The sequence below is a fragment of the Triturus cristatus genome, chromosome 2_1 (assembly GCF_964204655.1).
Source record: "Triturus cristatus chromosome 2_1, aTriCri1.1, whole genome shotgun sequence".
Taxonomy (NCBI): domain Eukaryota; kingdom Metazoa; phylum Chordata; class Amphibia; order Caudata; family Salamandridae; genus Triturus; species Triturus cristatus.
In genome coordinates, this window is record NC_140581.1 from 849,605,958 (window position 1) to 849,623,820 (window position 17,863).

Here is a 17,863-nt window from a genome sequence, read left to right on the forward strand (position 1 = left end):
TCACCCAACCACCCCTTGACATGCATCTCAAATTCACTCACTCCCATTCCACATCCTGATTGGGGGTCAGACCAGGTAGGAGTCTTACAGGAAAACCAGAATAGGCCATATTAGGAAGGGCACATAAATAACTCGTACTCAGGAAAGGAGAGACCAAAGATTTTGGAAACTTACAAATTGTTAGCAGTGAAAAAAAAAATGGACTGGAGAATGGCTGAAAGCTCATGAGTTGGTGTAGAAATGAAAATCAGGTGTTCACAATGGCTACTTTGCCAAGCCAACCCAGGTGCCACTGTAGTCTAATTCAGATTTAGACACCACCTGTATGCGATAACATTCAAAGATAGTGGACCTTTTGGAGACTGAAAAATGTAAATCTTGGAGTGAGGATCTACTTTAAGTGGAAATGTTAGGGTTTTGCATAGGTGGAACTCTACGTCACAAACTTCTGGTATTGACAATTAAGGAGACGACATCCTAAAGCTCAAACCTGCAGATCCACTGAGCACAGCCAACTATTCTGCTATGGGTGTTTGGGTTATGTCCTACCACCCGTTTCCCCCCCCCACCCCCCCCCAAACAGGCAACTAACGTTCAGAAAACAATTAAGCATCTCGTACAAGCTAGGGATGTGATAAATTTGCATAGTCGCACTACGCAAAACTCCGCGAAACAGTACAAAATCTCAGTGAGCACGCAGAGTTCTGCGAACATGCGGAATTGCTTGTTCCGTCCATTTGCGATGCTTTTGCCTGTTCGCGAACACTGTTTGCATGCTTGCGGGGGGAATCTTGTGAACATGCATTTTGAAAGTGCGAACAAGCAAAAAATTCCACGAACCAGTGTAATTTGGCAATTCCATGTTCTCCGCAGAAGGTGAAATTATCCAAATTCTGCAAAGTCTGCAAGCAGAATGGAATGTACCGCCCAGGCCTAGTACAAGCACCAATAGGCACTGCACTATTTACTCATGGTACATCAAGTGCTACACTGCTGTCGCACTCAAAGGCCAGTGTACAGTTTCCCACTGCATTAGTGGGTTTCTTGTGCAGCACATCTTTCTGCAGCCCTGTTTCCCCACGGAAAACAGAAGGCTGTTAAGACCTACCAGAGAGTCTTGCCATTAGCACCACCCTGTCACAGGGCAAGGTCAGTGAGCACACCCACCCTACCAAAAGATGGAAGAGGGTAGAGTCAAAGGTCACAACCCCCCCCCCACACACACACTTCCTATGATGCTTTGGCCACCAAGCTCAGGTACAATACCCATTCACTCTCCATCCTACAAGCCCCAATCCGCCGTAGAGCTAGCAGAATCGTCTTGCCTTGCATCATCAGTTGTCTTCTGGGTCCTGGTATGCCTAGCACTACAGGATTTAGCACAAGAGCCTACAGCTCCCACATGTCACTTCCATCTGCACGAAATGTAACATGGGGTTAGGATGGGCTCATCAGGAAGCCACCAAGGTATCTGCAGAGATCAGGGAACCCACCTAAGAGGTGAGTGGGGAGGGGAGAGTGGTGCAGAGGCCCAAGAGATGGCAGGAGCAAGCATGAGTGAACATGTGAGCAAACAGCAGTTGCCCTGGTATCTTGTTGCCATTCAATGATATGTACTTCGTTATCCTTCCATAGTATTGGCACAGTTTACATATACATGCTTCACATTGTTGCTGACAATGGAGATCAACACAAGAAACTGCATTCTTATTCCCATTTTGGTTGCCCCAACACAAGTTGCCCTTTCTTGTGGGTTAAGCAGTCAAGTCCATGACAGACTCACAGGGCCCGATTCACAGAATCAGTCTGAGAAAATCCTAAATTACTCCTAATGGTAGTCACAGAATGCACTTACAACGGTCCTAAGTTTACATCTGCACTCAGGCCGGAATCTCCGCTTCTGGGCCGGAATACCCACAATCTGGTGTTAATTGACTATATCTGATGCATTGTGGGTATTCTGGCCTGGAAGAGGAGATTCCGGCCCCCAGGGTGCAGACATTCCGGCCCCCAGGGTGCAGAAATTCCGGCCAGTTCTGTGAATCTGGCCCACTAAGTCGTGCAAACCACTAATAATTCCCTACATCAACAAAACAGTTAAATTGGTGGTAAGGTATTTACCCAGTCTAGGAGAATAACGAAACAAATAAAATGTAAATTCTAGTTAGGTTAACACATTAGGAATATTTCAAGATTAGTGTCAGACTCCTTAATGAACAGTTTGAAAAGTCTTGAGTTTTCCCCTTAATCCAAAAAGCATACAATAAGATTTTTATCCAGGGCCTATTCTGTTTAAAGCCTCAATGTGTACAGAACAGTACTTCAGCTGCAAGAACGCCATTATTCTTTGCATATTGATTTTCTTTAAAATTCATTTCAATCAGGGAATACATATAAAATCAAGCACCCCCACTTGAAGCCTTTATAGTTGGATGAAAACTTGCCGACTATTCTACAAATTTAATTTTCAAATTAAAGTTAGAAAACTTTGATAGCTGAAGACTCCAGTCATGCCGACATACACAAAGCCAACAACCCCAACCATACCCTTGGGTTTGTAAGGCAGACAGATGCCCACTACAGATTTCTATATGAAAACCTACAATTTATATTTGTAGCAAAATAAAATGTTGTAGCGCCACAGCATCTAGATCCCATTGCGCAAGTCCAGTGGGCTTAAATGCCTAGACATTAATGGGAGGCCACGACATTGCTAACCGTCCACCAAAATCATCCGGTTTAATCATTGGCTCTAAACTAGTATGCAAAGCGGACTTTTGGTTTTAGGCAGGAAACAGAAATTTGAGCTGCTCTTAATAAATGAGCATTTACATATATTCATCCTAGGCTGTCAAAATGCATCCTTTTACATCCACAAAAGGATCACTACTCCCCATTTCCTTCCACAAAAAGCAGCTGCTACAGTCCTAGTGACAAGTTTACCTACATTGCCGAGTAAGCCACGATGTCCCAAGGTAATACCCAAGGCCAGCAAAATTACAAAACACTGACAATTCCAGCTTTTATCCGAAATCAAGGAGAATTTGAAAGAACCAAACGGGACAAGCTAATAAACAAAGCAGAAACATCTGGTGGGTGAATACACTGCTTTCAGCTGATGCACAAGTTTAAATTTAGAGCAAGTATATCCTTTCAGACTACTTAAAAGGCAGCATGAAAGCTATTTATGAGCATCTGCACCAAAAGCAAAAAAGAACGCTCCTTGCTTATTCCTTCTAGCCCATCATTCGCTCTTTTTACCCCTGTATGTAGGACTTAACTGCTATATGTACAGCGCTCCGATACAGGGAGTCCTGTACGCACTATAAAAGAACTTCAAATAAAAATTGCAGAGATCAAGAAAAATCAAACTTGGGGACCTCAAGAGCCAATATACAAGGAGACTCTAAACTCTTTACATTTAGACCGTCCTGAAGGAGATCCTGGAAACTACTCCTCCAAAACGACCTAACACACTCAATTTCTAGGTCATTTTCGATGGGAAAGAACTCTACAAAGTAATACGAGATTTACACTCTAGATTACATTGAACAATGCAGACGTTTCAAAATCTACGAACTCTGAGAAGCCAAACCAAAACTGCAACATTGGCGTTAAGGAGACCTGGCCAGCAGCTGAGGGAAATTCGACATTTAGAGAAGGCCGGCTTGAATAGATTCCAAAGACTAATGCGTTTCTTTCTTTTATATTAGCACCATGCTCAGAAACCCCTTCACAGCACGCGACCTTGACCCTAAAGTATCCATATTCAATGTTAAATCTGTTACTTTAACTACATTGGGGGGGGGGGGGGCGGGCATTCCCTACTAGGGACACAGAGACCTTAGCTTGCTCAAAGCAACACAAACTAGAGCAGACAGACTGGATATTTAATACAAGCAGCAGCCGGGGCGCAGGTACTCACGGCAGTTCATCTCATCGCTTTTGTCTTTGCAGTCTGCGTCGCCATCGCAGCGCCAGCGCTTGTGAATGCATTCCCCGGAGCCACACTGGATCTCGCTCTCCGGGCAGCGCTGCGGGGAGGCCGGCTGGCGCCCGCACTGCTCCATCGACTCATCCGAGTGGTCCGCGCAGTCTGCATCGTCATCACACACCCAGGTGATGGGGATGCAGGAAGAGTTCTTGCACTGAAACTCGTGAGCCCCGCAGGTCGGAGGGGTGCAGTCCAGCTCGTCGCTTCCATCGCCGCAGTCGTCGTGGCCATTGCAGAAAAAGTTCTTGGAAATGCATCGCCCGCTGGAACAGGTGAACTCATCTGGACTGCAGGTGATGTGGCCTTTGGAGGAAAGCGATGAAAGAACAGTAAGAAAGAACTGTACGCGCATGTAAAGCATCACCCGCTCCCACCCAGGCTTCCATCCATGCAGCCTATGTATCGATTCTAATTTAAATTAAAGACATTGAATGAAAGAGGCCACAGAGGACTGGCAATAATGTGTCGACTCCACACAAAGGAGGTCTGAAAAAAAAAATATATAGGCAACTACATAAATCACAAGGACTCGAGCGGTTGTTAAAGGCAATCACTACCAGAGAGAAGTTCAGTAATGGAGGTCAATAATGCTCGTCTCGAGAGAAACAGTGAGAACCCCGAGTAACCCTGAACTTACTCACTTTAACAAAGTCGTAACCTACCCTCAAGACTGTTTATTCTCGGCGGCTTTGCATGACATCACTTCGTGTAAAAATGCTTATTTCAAACCGTTTCAATAAGCAGTGGGCTGCTAAAAGTCAAAACCATCACCCGACCTCTCCTGAGAAAGAGGGCGCTTTGATCACCTTTGCTCTGCACAAAATCAAACGGTTCAGGGACCTTGCTGCAACGACCCGATTGGCCGATACAAAGCTTGGACAGAATGCTGGGTTTGTGGCAAGCCAGCATGCTCTGGAGGGGGGCTCGATTTGTAAGGTGTCTGGTTAATAATGAGGGCTCAGAAACCATCCAGCGGGCAATGATACATCCTAGTTACTACCATGCGAGGCCACCCTCACCAACAGTGCATCAGAGTAGGGGAACGCACTGGATAGAAAAAAGTATCAACCGCAGTACCCCCAGCCTCATACCATTTGCTCAAGTCACTTCTAGCCAAAAAGTTCTAGGTGATAATTTGATATCAGCTAGGCAGAGAGCAGTTACTGTTTCTCAAGTTCCACAGATGCAGTAAGCACTGCAAAGCTGAGCCAGTTTCCACACCTGGGTGCAGGGCACTGCCAACTACAGCATGTGGTGGATTTAGCCTCAATCCTCAAGTATGGTAGCACCAAAAAATTGCACGACGAGATCAAGACCTTGCCATCACCGGTGCATTTCAAATGGGTGGCATGGGGATGAAATTATAGTACCTCCGCAAAGGTTACCCCCAAGGAATTCAATCAACACAGTTTAGTTTCAAACTGTTCATGTGCATCCTACCTTTATCTCCTCAGCTGTTGAGTACCGCTTGCATTTTGGTGAAGTTAATTGGGAGTAAGGTCCCGATGTCACTTGTGCATAAAGATGTCCTTTGCAAGCAGAGATATCAATCACCACATGCAGAGTCTAACCTTCAAACCAACCCACTTAGCACTTTGTATGGGAAGTTAGTAGTGCTGGACTCGCATGGTTGTGCATAAGAGCACATACATCTCATTACTCTAGAACCAAGAGGACTGAAATCTTGAGGCAACTTCTCAGGGCAGGTTTTCACCAGTAGCCCGAGTACTGTATTTGAGTGGCTGGGCACTGGTGCCCCTTTTAAAGGTGGACTCCACGGAATGCACGTGGATTGCTCCCTTCACTGGCCATTTGCAAGATGGCAAGACTGAAGCTTAGATGAAGGGTCTGGCTGCATTTTTGCCCCCAGGGTCCGCGACTTCTTTGGATATCTTCAGCCACTAGTGTAACATTAGCCTCGCTGTGCATAGATTTTCCCCCACCTGATTAAATACAGGCTTTTCTGCAAGAGCCTACATTTTGGCTAAGTAAAGGGACACTCAAGGACCATTACTTGTTCACATCCAACTGCTTACCCTTTACAGGGTTGCTGGAGTGTGATTGCTAGGGCCAGGGACCTCTATTGGGAACTATGCCACAGCCCTGGTCAATATTAACTCTGGACCATGTGAACTATTTTCATAAGTTGTACATTTGAAGTAATCACTGAAAACATTTAGCATCACCCAGATCCTAAACTAACCAAATATACTGTACTGTCCACTTTACGTGGCCAGCTCAGAGTAAACCAGATAAATGAGTTTTCTACTACTGTAAGTTAGCACCCTTAAAGCAAACTTGAATTGCACAGTATATGCACAAATGGCCAAATTATTACATTTGGATCTCAGCAATTTCATCCATCCTGCAATCAACACTAGACAGATAGAAGAGATGGGCATTAGCCGCTTCAGAAAGAGGGTAGCAGGCAGCCATGCTACCACTGGGATCAAAATCCCACCAACTATTCCATTGCACCAAATGTTGTCTTATTCCGTAGCATGCAAAATATATAACTCCTTGCAAGTATAATTGCTACCACAAAACATGGAGCCTGTTGGATACATAAAAAAAAAAGTCACCCATTCCCAGAGCTTACCACAATTGGTTTCATCCTCTCCGCTGTCACAATCAGACTCTCCATCACAGCCCCAAGAAACTGGAATACACTGCGTCGATCGTGGACCACAACTGATTTCAGTCACCCTGCAAGTTCTTAAATCTGTTAAAGAATGAAATGGAAACAATTTAAAGTATTAGAGTTGTGCTCTCAAATTAGTAATGTGCCTCCAATGTTCATACTCCTGAGGTATTGCTCTGCAATGAAGCCAGAGGGTAAAGCAATGGCTTATTGCTTTACAGGCTCCAACACTATTCATATGGCTGCACCGGATAGATTTTGGTTTTTGTAAAGCTCCACTAGCCACTCTATGGTAGTCTGAGCTTGTTTAGAGGCACAGGGACATTTAAGAGTGGGCCACAACAGTGCATTTCTCCAAGCTTGATGAAACCAGCCCGACACCCAGTAAGGAGTGACATTACCAGTAAGAAACCAGGAGATATGGCTTCAACTATTTGGGGACTTCACATTGAGAGACCAGAGAAGCTTGGGTGAGGATCAGACGTGTGCTTCTTTGCAACCATAGTTTCGTTTTTTTTCCCCCAAGCAAGATGCCAAAGACCAAAGCCTGGATTATCTGAAATCTTATGTGAAGAGATAGTGATAAAGAAAACTTATTTTTCAGTCTCTACGGAAGAAGACTTTTGCAGGGAAGAATCCTGAACATAGAAGTAGACCACCAAATGTCTTATCTAAATGGTTGGGCAGACAAAACTGGCTGACCTGAAAATTCCCTCAAGTAGATAAGGTCCAATCAGATTGGCAACGTATTTCTGAGAATGGACGCTCTACAGTAGCGGTTCTTAACCTGTAATCTTTAGATCTGCAGGGGTTCCTGGGTCCCTATTCTGGAAGAGTGAGTGTTTACCAATAAAGCCAATTAGGTCCAAAAACAGTATGAATTTGGAGTTAAAATAACTGTATAAAGATTGCTTCACCTACCACAATAGTTTGATATACTTGGAATAAAATGCAGTGCCTCCAAAGTATTTGATATATAGATAGATCAATAAAATGGATTAAAGAATTCTAAGCATGTTAAAGATATTTAGTCAAAGTGTATTTCCAATTCAGGATCGAGCATGTGGGAATGTGCAGTATCACTGCTTGCATAGTGGATGGTCTTAGTCAGGTGATTGTTAGATCATGTCAGAACATTTGAATTACTTGTTTTCTAGAAAATCGCATGCACACTTGTCATGTCAGTATTTTGAGGGCTAGTGATATATGGAATCCTGCACATGTTGCATGCCCAAAAAGGCCATTCCAAGCTGCACTTATCACCCAAAGCTTTAGATGGACATGTACTTGCTGACTGAAAGCACCTACCTCTCCTGTATTGGAAAGGGGGCATAAGTGCAGTTTTTCAGCAGAACTGGAATACACCCACAGGTATCACTTTCCAGTAACAAACATGCATTCTGGCATAATGAGCAACTGTCTTTCACCTTGGACACATAGGCCCTGCACGGTCTCCTGCTTGGTCAGTACCAAGCTCTATTGCTGCCCCGTGTCTGATGCCTTTGTCAAGTCAGTTACTTCCGTACCCACCACATCTGCAGAGAGCTCAGATTTCATTTAACTTGTTGATTTGTGTATTGATTGGGGTCATACCAATGACCAGTCACTCATAATTAAACATGCTTGGGGTTCCCGGGCTTCCATTTGTGATCAATGGTCCACTAAAGTCTAAAGTGGAAGACCTGCTGCTCTACAGATATCAGTAGAAAGAAAAATTACTTTTACAGAAACGGACACAGGTGATTGTGAACCAAACCACTAAATGACGAAGTTTGGCACAATGAAAAAGAGGGTTCCAACTAAAGAAATGCAAAGAAGGTGCTGCAGCGAATTCCATTTGCTGTCAAAATGCTATTTAATAATGTGCATAAGCGTCCATTCAAATTTCGCATTTAGCATACATTTTATTTATAGTTGGCAATCGTACTAAAACCTTAAATGCCTGAAAAATAAATAGCAATACATAAAGATAGCCTGTCGATGCCATGCTAAATGGAAACAAATGTATTAACACTGAAAGGCCTGTTTCACATTGCACAGTGGTTTGTGCAAGAGTTCCCTTTACTGCAGATAATGCTACTTCAGAAGCCTACTGTTTGTGAATACACTGGTTTTGTATTGGACAACTGATAGTAAGGTTTTCACAGGGAGGAGACAAATGGGAGGAAGAATCACTCATGGGAAGAAGTGTTTGGATCACAAAAAAAGCATTGCAAGTAAGGACTAATGTCTGGAAGTTTGTGCTCTGCTGAGAAAATGGGGAGTTTGCGGATATTTTATTGGAGAATGGAGAAGACAAAAAAAAAGTTGCAACACAGAATTGTGCATTTATACGAGTTTCTAGAATAGCTACCAGATCCTAGGAACCCTTTTCAGACATTCTGGAGCCCATCCTAGAGTTTGATGCTTTTTCAAAGAGAGGCTGCCTTATTTAGATTTAACTAAATTTTTTAATGATATCTAGAACTGAGAATACTTTCCAGCTTTTAATGTTAAAGCTTTAAACTTGTGCATAGTCGATCAGAACTCTTCATTTAATTTCTAAACTGATACCTTTTGCTCTTTATTCCAAATTAGCCTAGATTAGTGAACTTCCTTTATGGATCATACCTGTTGTATTAACATTTTACTGTGATCTTAACATTTTGTTCTGTTTTATAATCAAATACCAATTGGATTATATTAACTTCTAAAGCTGAAATCTAAAGATTAATGCTCAACGAATAAATAGATGCAAGATTTGAAAACAAAACCCTTTTACTTACTCGGACATCTTAACAGAAATGATTTACTGTTGAGTAGATGTTTGCTCCTCATTCGTCTTGGTTGACAAAGGTCCATAAGACTAGTGCCAGGGGTTATTTAACGATTCTATTCAAATATTGTAATCTAGAAAACCCATCTTCTTCAAAGGATTTGTTGAAGTGAAGCCAAATCCCACAGTTTCCTGAACCAGGAAGACATCTTTGGAAAGTTAGTCTATTTGTTTTGGTGTGAGGTTGCAGCCAGTGTTGAAGAAATGTTGTTCATACTCCGTGTCGTCAAAATGTTTGAGAATTTAAAATGAGCTGATCAACCCCATGAAGCAGTTCTAGGTCTGCTTAATGCATAAGCATCATAGGAGCTTCGTTCCTTCACCACACTGACAAAAAAAAGTAAATGATGCTCGTGCCCCATTACTGGGGACAAGATTTCCCTTCCAAATAAACAACGAAGAGTATGACTTGTCTCCAGAGAGCAGACCGATCAAATAGCTCAAACTGTTCAGTGGGTGTTAAATAGGTTTATCTAAAAGACTAAGTAATACAAACTTGGGACCCAAGTTGGAGAGGATTCATTAGTTTGCTAAAGACGAGAAGTTGATAAAGCAGGCATTCCCCCACCCCCATTTTATCTTTGGCCATGCTGAGAGCATGGCAAAACCATGCCCAAGCCCAGGAAATACAAGGCTGAGTATTAAAGTACATGGGTAAAGCTGCTTCTACAAGCCACTGCCCCAGAGTGTGGCCAAAAAGCTGAAAGTTACACTCCTTAATGAAACCCACTAGTGTTGCTGCACCAGCATGAAAACAGCAATTTTAACTAATGCCTCTAAGGGTTAATCAAGGAAGCTAGATTTGATTCCAGCTAGAACTCCTTTGCTCAGAAGTCCAATATACTAACAGAGTTAAAAGAACTCTACTTTAGAAAAAGCAGCACAAATGTGGAGATAACACAGCTGTGTGCCATTGAATATTTAGTAATCTGCTCTAAAGCAGAAATATTACAGTTATGATCTTATACTGTTTTTTCCTTGTCCAGTCCTGTATAGACAGAATGGCATTACAACAAACCTTTATCAAAGGAGCAGTTTGAAACATTTAGATGTACATGCGGTGTTGACAGCTGATGGAAAAACACCACTAAAGTCTTTGCCAGAGGTATCAAATGGATAGCATACTGCTTTGGGAAGGGCAGAGGCGGGAAAGGGGAACACAGGCATTGGTATTCTGGGCATTTATCCCAGAAGAAGAACATTTTTCAAAAAGGCCAAGGATATGTAATCTGGTTAAAGGTCAAATTGCTTGGGACTATAAGAACAATTGTTACTTACCTGTAAACAGGTGGTTCTCCAGTATTGGTGTCTTTCATAGATTCACATGCTTGAATATTCCCCGTCGTCGGAGTGGGAGTCCCACGGTAAATAAAATAGCAATATATACATATATATATGTAGTAAAATATATACATAAGTAATCATATAATTAGTGCATATAGGTGTAAAACACACATAGTGTACCTATAAGAGAAAAACTCCATAGGAATACAATGGAGAGAGACAAAAGACCTTTGTAGTCTATCTCTGTCATTATGTAAGTCCGAACTCCAGCCAATCAGGCGTCAGCCCCTCTCTAGAACCTTCTCCTCAGAGCTTCTCACCTCAGATTTTCGTAGCACAAGAGTGACTGTAAAGTGCATGAGGAGAAGAGAGCCTCTGAAGGGAGGAGGGAGGGTCGCATGTGAATCTATGAAAGACACCAATACTGGAGAACCACCTGTTTACAGGTAAGTAACAATTGTTCTTCTCCAGTATTAGGGTGTCTTTCATAGATTCACATGCTTGAATATAGAATAGCTAGCAGTAACAATCACCATTGTTTCCATGCCAAATAGATTCAACATATATAGATAATCAATCTTCTTATGCATAAAAACAGTATTGAACAACTGTAACATTGTAAATGCATAATATATATATGGAAACAATATGGAGGCGGGAGGAAGAGGCTCACCTTACTTAAAAAGATTGCGCAGCACTGCCTGTCCCACCGCAGCATCCTCCTCGCTTAAAGTTGCTAAGCAGTAGTGCTTAGTAAACGTGTGTCTGGTCGACCACGTAGCTGCTCTGCAGATGTGTTGCAAAGATACTCCAGCAAATAAGGCAGTAGATGATGAGACTGCCCTGGTGGAGTGTGCCCTCACTGGAGACTGCAGAGGTTTATTTGCCCTTTGGTGGCAGAAGACAATAGCTGCCGAGATCCAGCGTGCAATCGTTGGTTTAGTAACCTGACGTCCTTTATGACAGCGTCCATAAGCTATAAAAAGTTGATCGGATTTCCTGAAAGAAGCTGTCTTACTGATGTAGAACTTAAGACACCGCTTGACGTCCAAAGAATGTAATCTTTGTTCTGCAGGTGTCTGAGGATTGGCAAAAAAGGTCTTTAATATTACTGGCTCATTAATGTGAAAGTCAGTAGGCACCTTGGGTAGAAATGATGGATTGGTGCGTAACACTGCAGCATCCGGTTTGAACTGCAGGAACGGAGGTTTGATGGTAAAAGCATGGATGTCACTGACGACGAGAAGACGTTAGTGCCAGAAGTAGAGCTACTTTCCAAGTGAGATATTTTAGGTCGGCCTTGTGAATGGGCTCAAACGGAGGTCTCATCAATTGTGCCAACACAACGTTGAGGTGCCACAACGGAGGAGGACGCCGAACTGGCGGAAATTTCCGGAATAGGCCCTTAAAGAATTGGCGGATTATTCTTGAGGAACAAAGGGAACTTGATCCATCTTGCCGGAAACGGGAAATGGCTGCTAGAAAAACCCTTAGGGTTGCATGCGACAGTCCAGAACTGGCTAGGTGCAAGAAGAATGGTAGCAATTGCTCTGCCGTGGAATGTATCGGATGAACTCCGTTAGCAGCACACCAATGGCAGAATCGTTTCCATTTAAACTTGTACGTTCTGATTGTAGAAGGTGCTCTAGCCTGGGCCAAAATATCCCTACAATCCTGGGGGATGTCTAGGTGGGCGAACTCATGGTGTTCAGGTTCCATGCTGATAAGCTCAGTGAGGAGGGATTTGGATGACAAATTCTCCCTTCGCTCATGGTAAGCAGATCCGTCCGATGTTGCAGGAGGATTGGCTGGCATTGGGACAGGAGGAGCAGTTCTGAGAACCACGCTTGCCGTGGCCAGCGCGGGGCTATTAGGATCAGGTGGCAAGGCTGTCTCCTCATCTTCCAAAGAACCCGAGGTATGAGGGGTATTGGAGGAAAGGCGTACGCAAATAGATTGCACCAGTTTATCAAAAGGGCATTCCCTTGTGATTGCTTGTGGGGATGCCAGCTTGCGTAATTTCGGCATTTCCGGTTCTCCGGCGTGGCAAAGAGATCGAGTTGCGGACGGCCCCATAGTTGGAATATCCTCTCTAGAGTGGGTTGGTGTAACTCCCACTCGTGGGTCGACGAGGAGGACCTGCTCAGGGAATCCGCTAGGACATTGGATACTCCTGGCAGGTGGACTGCCGTAAGCAAGATCTGATGACTGAGAGACCAGTCCCAAATTCTTTGAGCTAGCCTGGAGAGACTTGGGGATCTTGTTCCGCCCTGTTTGTTGACATAGTGCATACAGGTTGTGTTGTCTGTCTGTATTAGCACTGACTCTCCTTGGAGCAAAGGCAGAAACGATTTTAGAGCCAGAAAAATCGCCATGAGCTCCAACCTGTTGATGTGCCAAGATCTTTGATGTGTGGACCATCTTCCCTTCACAGAGAGATCCTCCAAATGAGCGCCCCATCCTTCCAATGAGGCGTCTGTTGTGAGTGTTCTGTCCGGTGGCAGCGACAGAAAGGACATGCCTTCCGTCAAGTTGGCTGGAATTGCCCACCATGCGAGTGCTGACTTTATCTGATCTGTGACACATATCATGTCGTGGAAAGATCCCGTTACCTGACGCCACTGAGCATCCAGAGCTTCCTGGATAGGACGTGTCCTCAGCCGGCAATGAGGGATCAAGGCAATGGATGATGACGCCATCCCCAGAAATGATTTTAATAGTCTCACAGAAACTGACTCTTGATCTGATCAGAGCCACCAGTCGCAGCATCTTTTTGAGACGCTCCTGGGAGAGGAATGCCTTCGCCGACAGTCTCCAGAGTTGCGCCCAGGAAATCTCTTTGTTGGTACGGATGAAGTTGGGATTTTTCCACATTTACGGACAGGCCTAAAGAGCGAAACACGTTCTGGCACAGAAGAGTGGGTTGTCGCAGGTGAGTGCTTGACTGAGATTTCAGGAGAAAATCGTCCAGGTATGGAAATATTTGCACTCCCTGGAGGCGCAAATACGCTATTACTGGAGCCAGTACCTTCGTGAACACTCGAGGGGCTGAGCGCAGGCCAAATGGTAACACCTTGAATTGGTAATCGTGTTGACCCACTCGAAAACGCAGGAACTTTCGATGCCGCTGTAAAATAGGGATATGAAAATAGGCATCCTGGAGATCTATAGTCGCCAGAAAATCTTCCTGCAAGAGTAAGCGCAAGATGTCTACCAGCGTCATCATACGGAAGGATTGGCTCTTTATATATTTGTTTAGTGCTCTTAGATCGAGGATGGGCCTCCACTCTCCGTTTTTCTTTGTGATCAAAAAGAACCGGGAATAAAAACCTTTTCCCTTCTGAGACACTGGTACCAGTTCTATAGCTCCTTTTTGCCTTAAAAGTCGGACTTGATGCAACAGTTCTTTCATGTGAGCTGGTGGCGGTCCGGAGGGTGGAGTGGGAGGAGGGAATTTGGTGAATTCTAAGGCGTGTCCCTTCTTCACAATGTCCAAAACCCAACGGTCCTTTGAGATGGAGGACCATTGGGAAAAGAACAGAGATTCGACCTCCAACCTTGTCTGTCCGGGAAGAGTCACTGTCTCTTTGATGCGGATCCTCTGTATGAGGATTTTCCTCTATATGACTTGGAGGTTTGCTGCCGTGATGTTTGCTGTTGCTGTCCATAAGAGTAACGGTTGGACCCTTGATTGTAAGGTTTGTATTGTTTATTGTCTTTTCGAAAACTTGAGGTGCCGCGTCCGCGTGCACCACGAAAATTACTCCGCTGAAATTGAAGGTTTCCTAGTGATCTAGCTGTTTCAGTGTCTTTCTTTATGGACTGTAGAGCTTCATCGACGTGGCTCCCAAATAAAGACTCGCCGTCATATGCCATGTTTAAGATCATAGACTGAACCTCCTGACGAAAGGATGTAGATTTTAACCATCCTTGCCTACGCAGAACAGCCGCTCCGGCAAGCTGACGGAAACCCATGCAGGCGATGTCCACTGCACAATCGATTATTTCCGCCGATGCCGCTTCTCCCTCTTGGAGCAACTTCATTGCCTCCAGTTTAGATGGCTCTGGTAACTCCTGAACCACATCCGAGATATCAGCCCAAACTTGTCTGTCATATCGTCCCAGGATGGCCAAGGCATTAGCTGCTCTAACCACCGTAGAGGCCATAGAAGAGAATTTACGCCCTATGGCATCCATCCGACGTCCGTCACGATCCGGAGGCGAGGTGATAGAAGATGCCGGATTTTTCGCCTTACGTTGCGCTGCCTGCGTAACGACCGACTCAGGTTTAGCCTGACCCGTGAGGCATGCTGGGGTTCCTATCGGTGCCTTATATTTCTTTTCCAATCGAGGCACCTGAGCTGGCAAGGTATTCGGTGTCTGCATTAATTTCTTGCCTTCTTCCCAGATAAACTCAACTATGGGAATAGCATGAGTCTGTTTGTAGGGTTGATTCTTGAAATCATAAAGGAAGCAATCTTCCTCCCTGCGCTCCGTTGTTAACTTAAAACGGTGTCATGCCCTTTCCATCAGTTGGTGAAAATTGGCTATGTCCACTGGAGGTGAATCCCCTGTTACTATTTGTGAGGGGGATGGTGTTTGTGCCTGGTAATTGTCCCACTCCGCCATATCATCATCATTGTCATCTACATCCCCATCATCATCTGGGATTTCACCCTCTTCTGGGTCCTGAGGGCCTTCCTCTACAGGCTCATAATGAGGCAACACCCTTTCCGGAACCTGTCGTGGAGGTACAGGCGGCATCTGTGGAGCAGGATTTACAATAGGTACCGGTGGAATAATTGCTGAAATCACCGGGGTTGACGGAACCTCTGAACGTTGAGGGGATAGAGGGAACCGTTGGTTGTAGTCGTCCAACATGCGTTGGAGATTAGTAATGAGCGACAGAGGAAGAGTCGCCGTTTTATGCTTCGGAGGGGCCTGGTGTATAAATACCGGATCCTCATCCTCACTACTGACATCCTGGCACTTAATAACCAAGTCGGATGGACTTTGTGCCGTTCCGAAAGACTCCGGTAACCCCTCGGATTCCTGATCCGAATCTGTAGCAAATAATGGTGAGGGAGGCTGTGCAACTCCCAAAGGAATATTATGTTCCTGGCTCTCCAAGCCCACAGTAGGAGGTAATGGTGTCCAAGAAACTCCTTCCCTTCTTGTTTTCTGGGTAGTCGCCACACCGCGTATTCGTACCCTTACGAATGTCTGTGGGGATGTACTCGTCGACGGAGCCGTCGTCGAAGGAATGATGGTCGACGGAATTATCGTCAACGACGTCTGTGGCAACAAGATTGCAGTCGTCGGATTCGCCGTCGACGAGGTCGCCGTCGACAAGGTCGCCGTCGACGGAGCCGCCGTCGACGGAGCCACCGCCGACGGAGCCACCGCCGACGGAGCCGCTGCCGACGGAGCCGTCGTCGAGGTCTTCGTAGACAAGGCTTTCGTCGACGGAACCACCGTCGACAGTGTCGTCGTCGGGATCTTCTTTTTCTTCGCCGACGGAATGGGCGTCGACGAGCTCGACGACGTCTTCGTCGACGACAGTCTTCGTCGACGGAACCTTTACCTTCTTCGTCGACGTCGAAGTAATGGGCACAACAGAAGTCACTGCCCTTGAAGAAGTGATGGTAATCGTCGACGAGGATAACGTCGACATAACGCTCGTCGACGACGAAGCAGCTGACGTCGTCGTCGGGGTCACCGTCGACGAGGTAGAAACAGCAGATCTCGTCATCGGGAGCATCGTCGACGAGGCTGACAAAGTTTTCCCCGAGGAATAGGAAGTAGACGCCTCAGCAGCCTGAGAACAGTGTCCCATAGGCGACAAAGCAGTAGGTGAAACCACAAAGGTGGCAGTTGTCAGAGGCAAAGCCAGCTTCTTTTTCTTCAGGAAAGGAGATGGTAACTCCTGCACACTACTGCGCTTAGAGGCTGGTTGAGAACGACCAGAAAAGAGACTTTCCACATCAGAGGGAGAGTTATCCTTGTCCTTCAGTCTCTGTAGCCATAAAAGCAGGCGGCCTTCTCTGTCCTTTAGAGTTTTTGTAGAAAAAGTTCTACAAAACTTACATTTTGCCACCTCATGGTCAGGATATAAACAGTAAATACACTTACTGTGTGGGTCCTCAGAGAACAAACGCAGTTTTCCACATGAAGAGCATGGTCTAAACAAAGATTTCTTACTAGAAGACATCCTCACTGACAAAACTGAGCAGAGCTCAGGGAGACTCCCTGTCACACGACGTGCGGTAGAAAATCTGAGGTGAGAAGCTCTGAGGAGAAGGTTCTAGAGAGGGGCTGACGCCTGATTGGCTGGAGTTCGGACTTACATAATGACAGAGATAGACTACAAAGGTCTTTTGTCTCTCTCCATTGTATTCCTATGGAGTTTCTCTTATAGGTACACTATGTGTGTTTTACACCTATATGCACTAATTATATGATTACTTATGTATATATTTTACTACATATATATATGTATATATTGCTATTTTATTTACCGTGGGACTCCCACTCCGACGACGGGGAATATTCAAGCATGTGAATCTATGAAAGACACCCTAATACTGGAGAAGAGTACTTTCAAACGGAGAAAGTAATTCACCAATAGTGAAGTATCTACTTAGGAGAATAAAACTGCACAGAGATTTGAAAGACTAAAGATAACTTATTGCCCATACTGCACTCAACAGGGAAAATTGCTTGACTACTAGTCCCATTTGTTGTTTCAGATTATGGTTCTATTCAAAGGCTTTGATTCGTTAGTTCCCTATGTGCTTGCAGTGTCTTCTGACTATAGTGTATGAATGTAATTTTGCATTTTTATAAGGTAGTACCCCATCACACATGCCTTTAAAGCTCTACAGTTGGTCCCCAACTAAACTCAGGTGACCACAAGTCATTTTGCAAAGCATTGGATAAGTTACCAAGTGAACAGCTGCAATCAGGAGCAGAATAAAACGCATGCAACCATGTAGACGTAGTCCACAACCACAGCCCCTACCTCCACAACCCTTTAAAATTCTCTTTTTTTTTTTTTTTTTTTTTTAAAGGTGGAGATAACCTAGCCAGGCACTCCCCACAGGACAAAGTCATTGACAGACCAGCTGGG

General features: G+C 44.7%; 1 protein-coding gene across 2 annotated transcripts in view; it reads right to left on the minus strand.

Annotated features, from left to right (window-relative positions):
* The window catches only part of VLDLR (very low density lipoprotein receptor), a 167,544-nt gene that overhangs the window by 61,806 nt on the left and 87,875 nt on the right, over nucleotides 1–17,863 (minus strand). For both annotated transcript variants that reach the window (XM_085632954.1, XM_085632955.1), the window contains exons 4-5: nucleotides 6,594–6,716; nucleotides 3,926–4,297 (exon numbers count right to left, since the gene is read on the minus strand). In XM_085632954.1, the coding sequence (XP_085489080.1) occupies nucleotides 3,926–4,297; nucleotides 6,594–6,716 (495 nt within the window). The remainder of the gene's footprint in view (nucleotides 1–3,925; nucleotides 4,298–6,593; nucleotides 6,717–17,863) is intronic.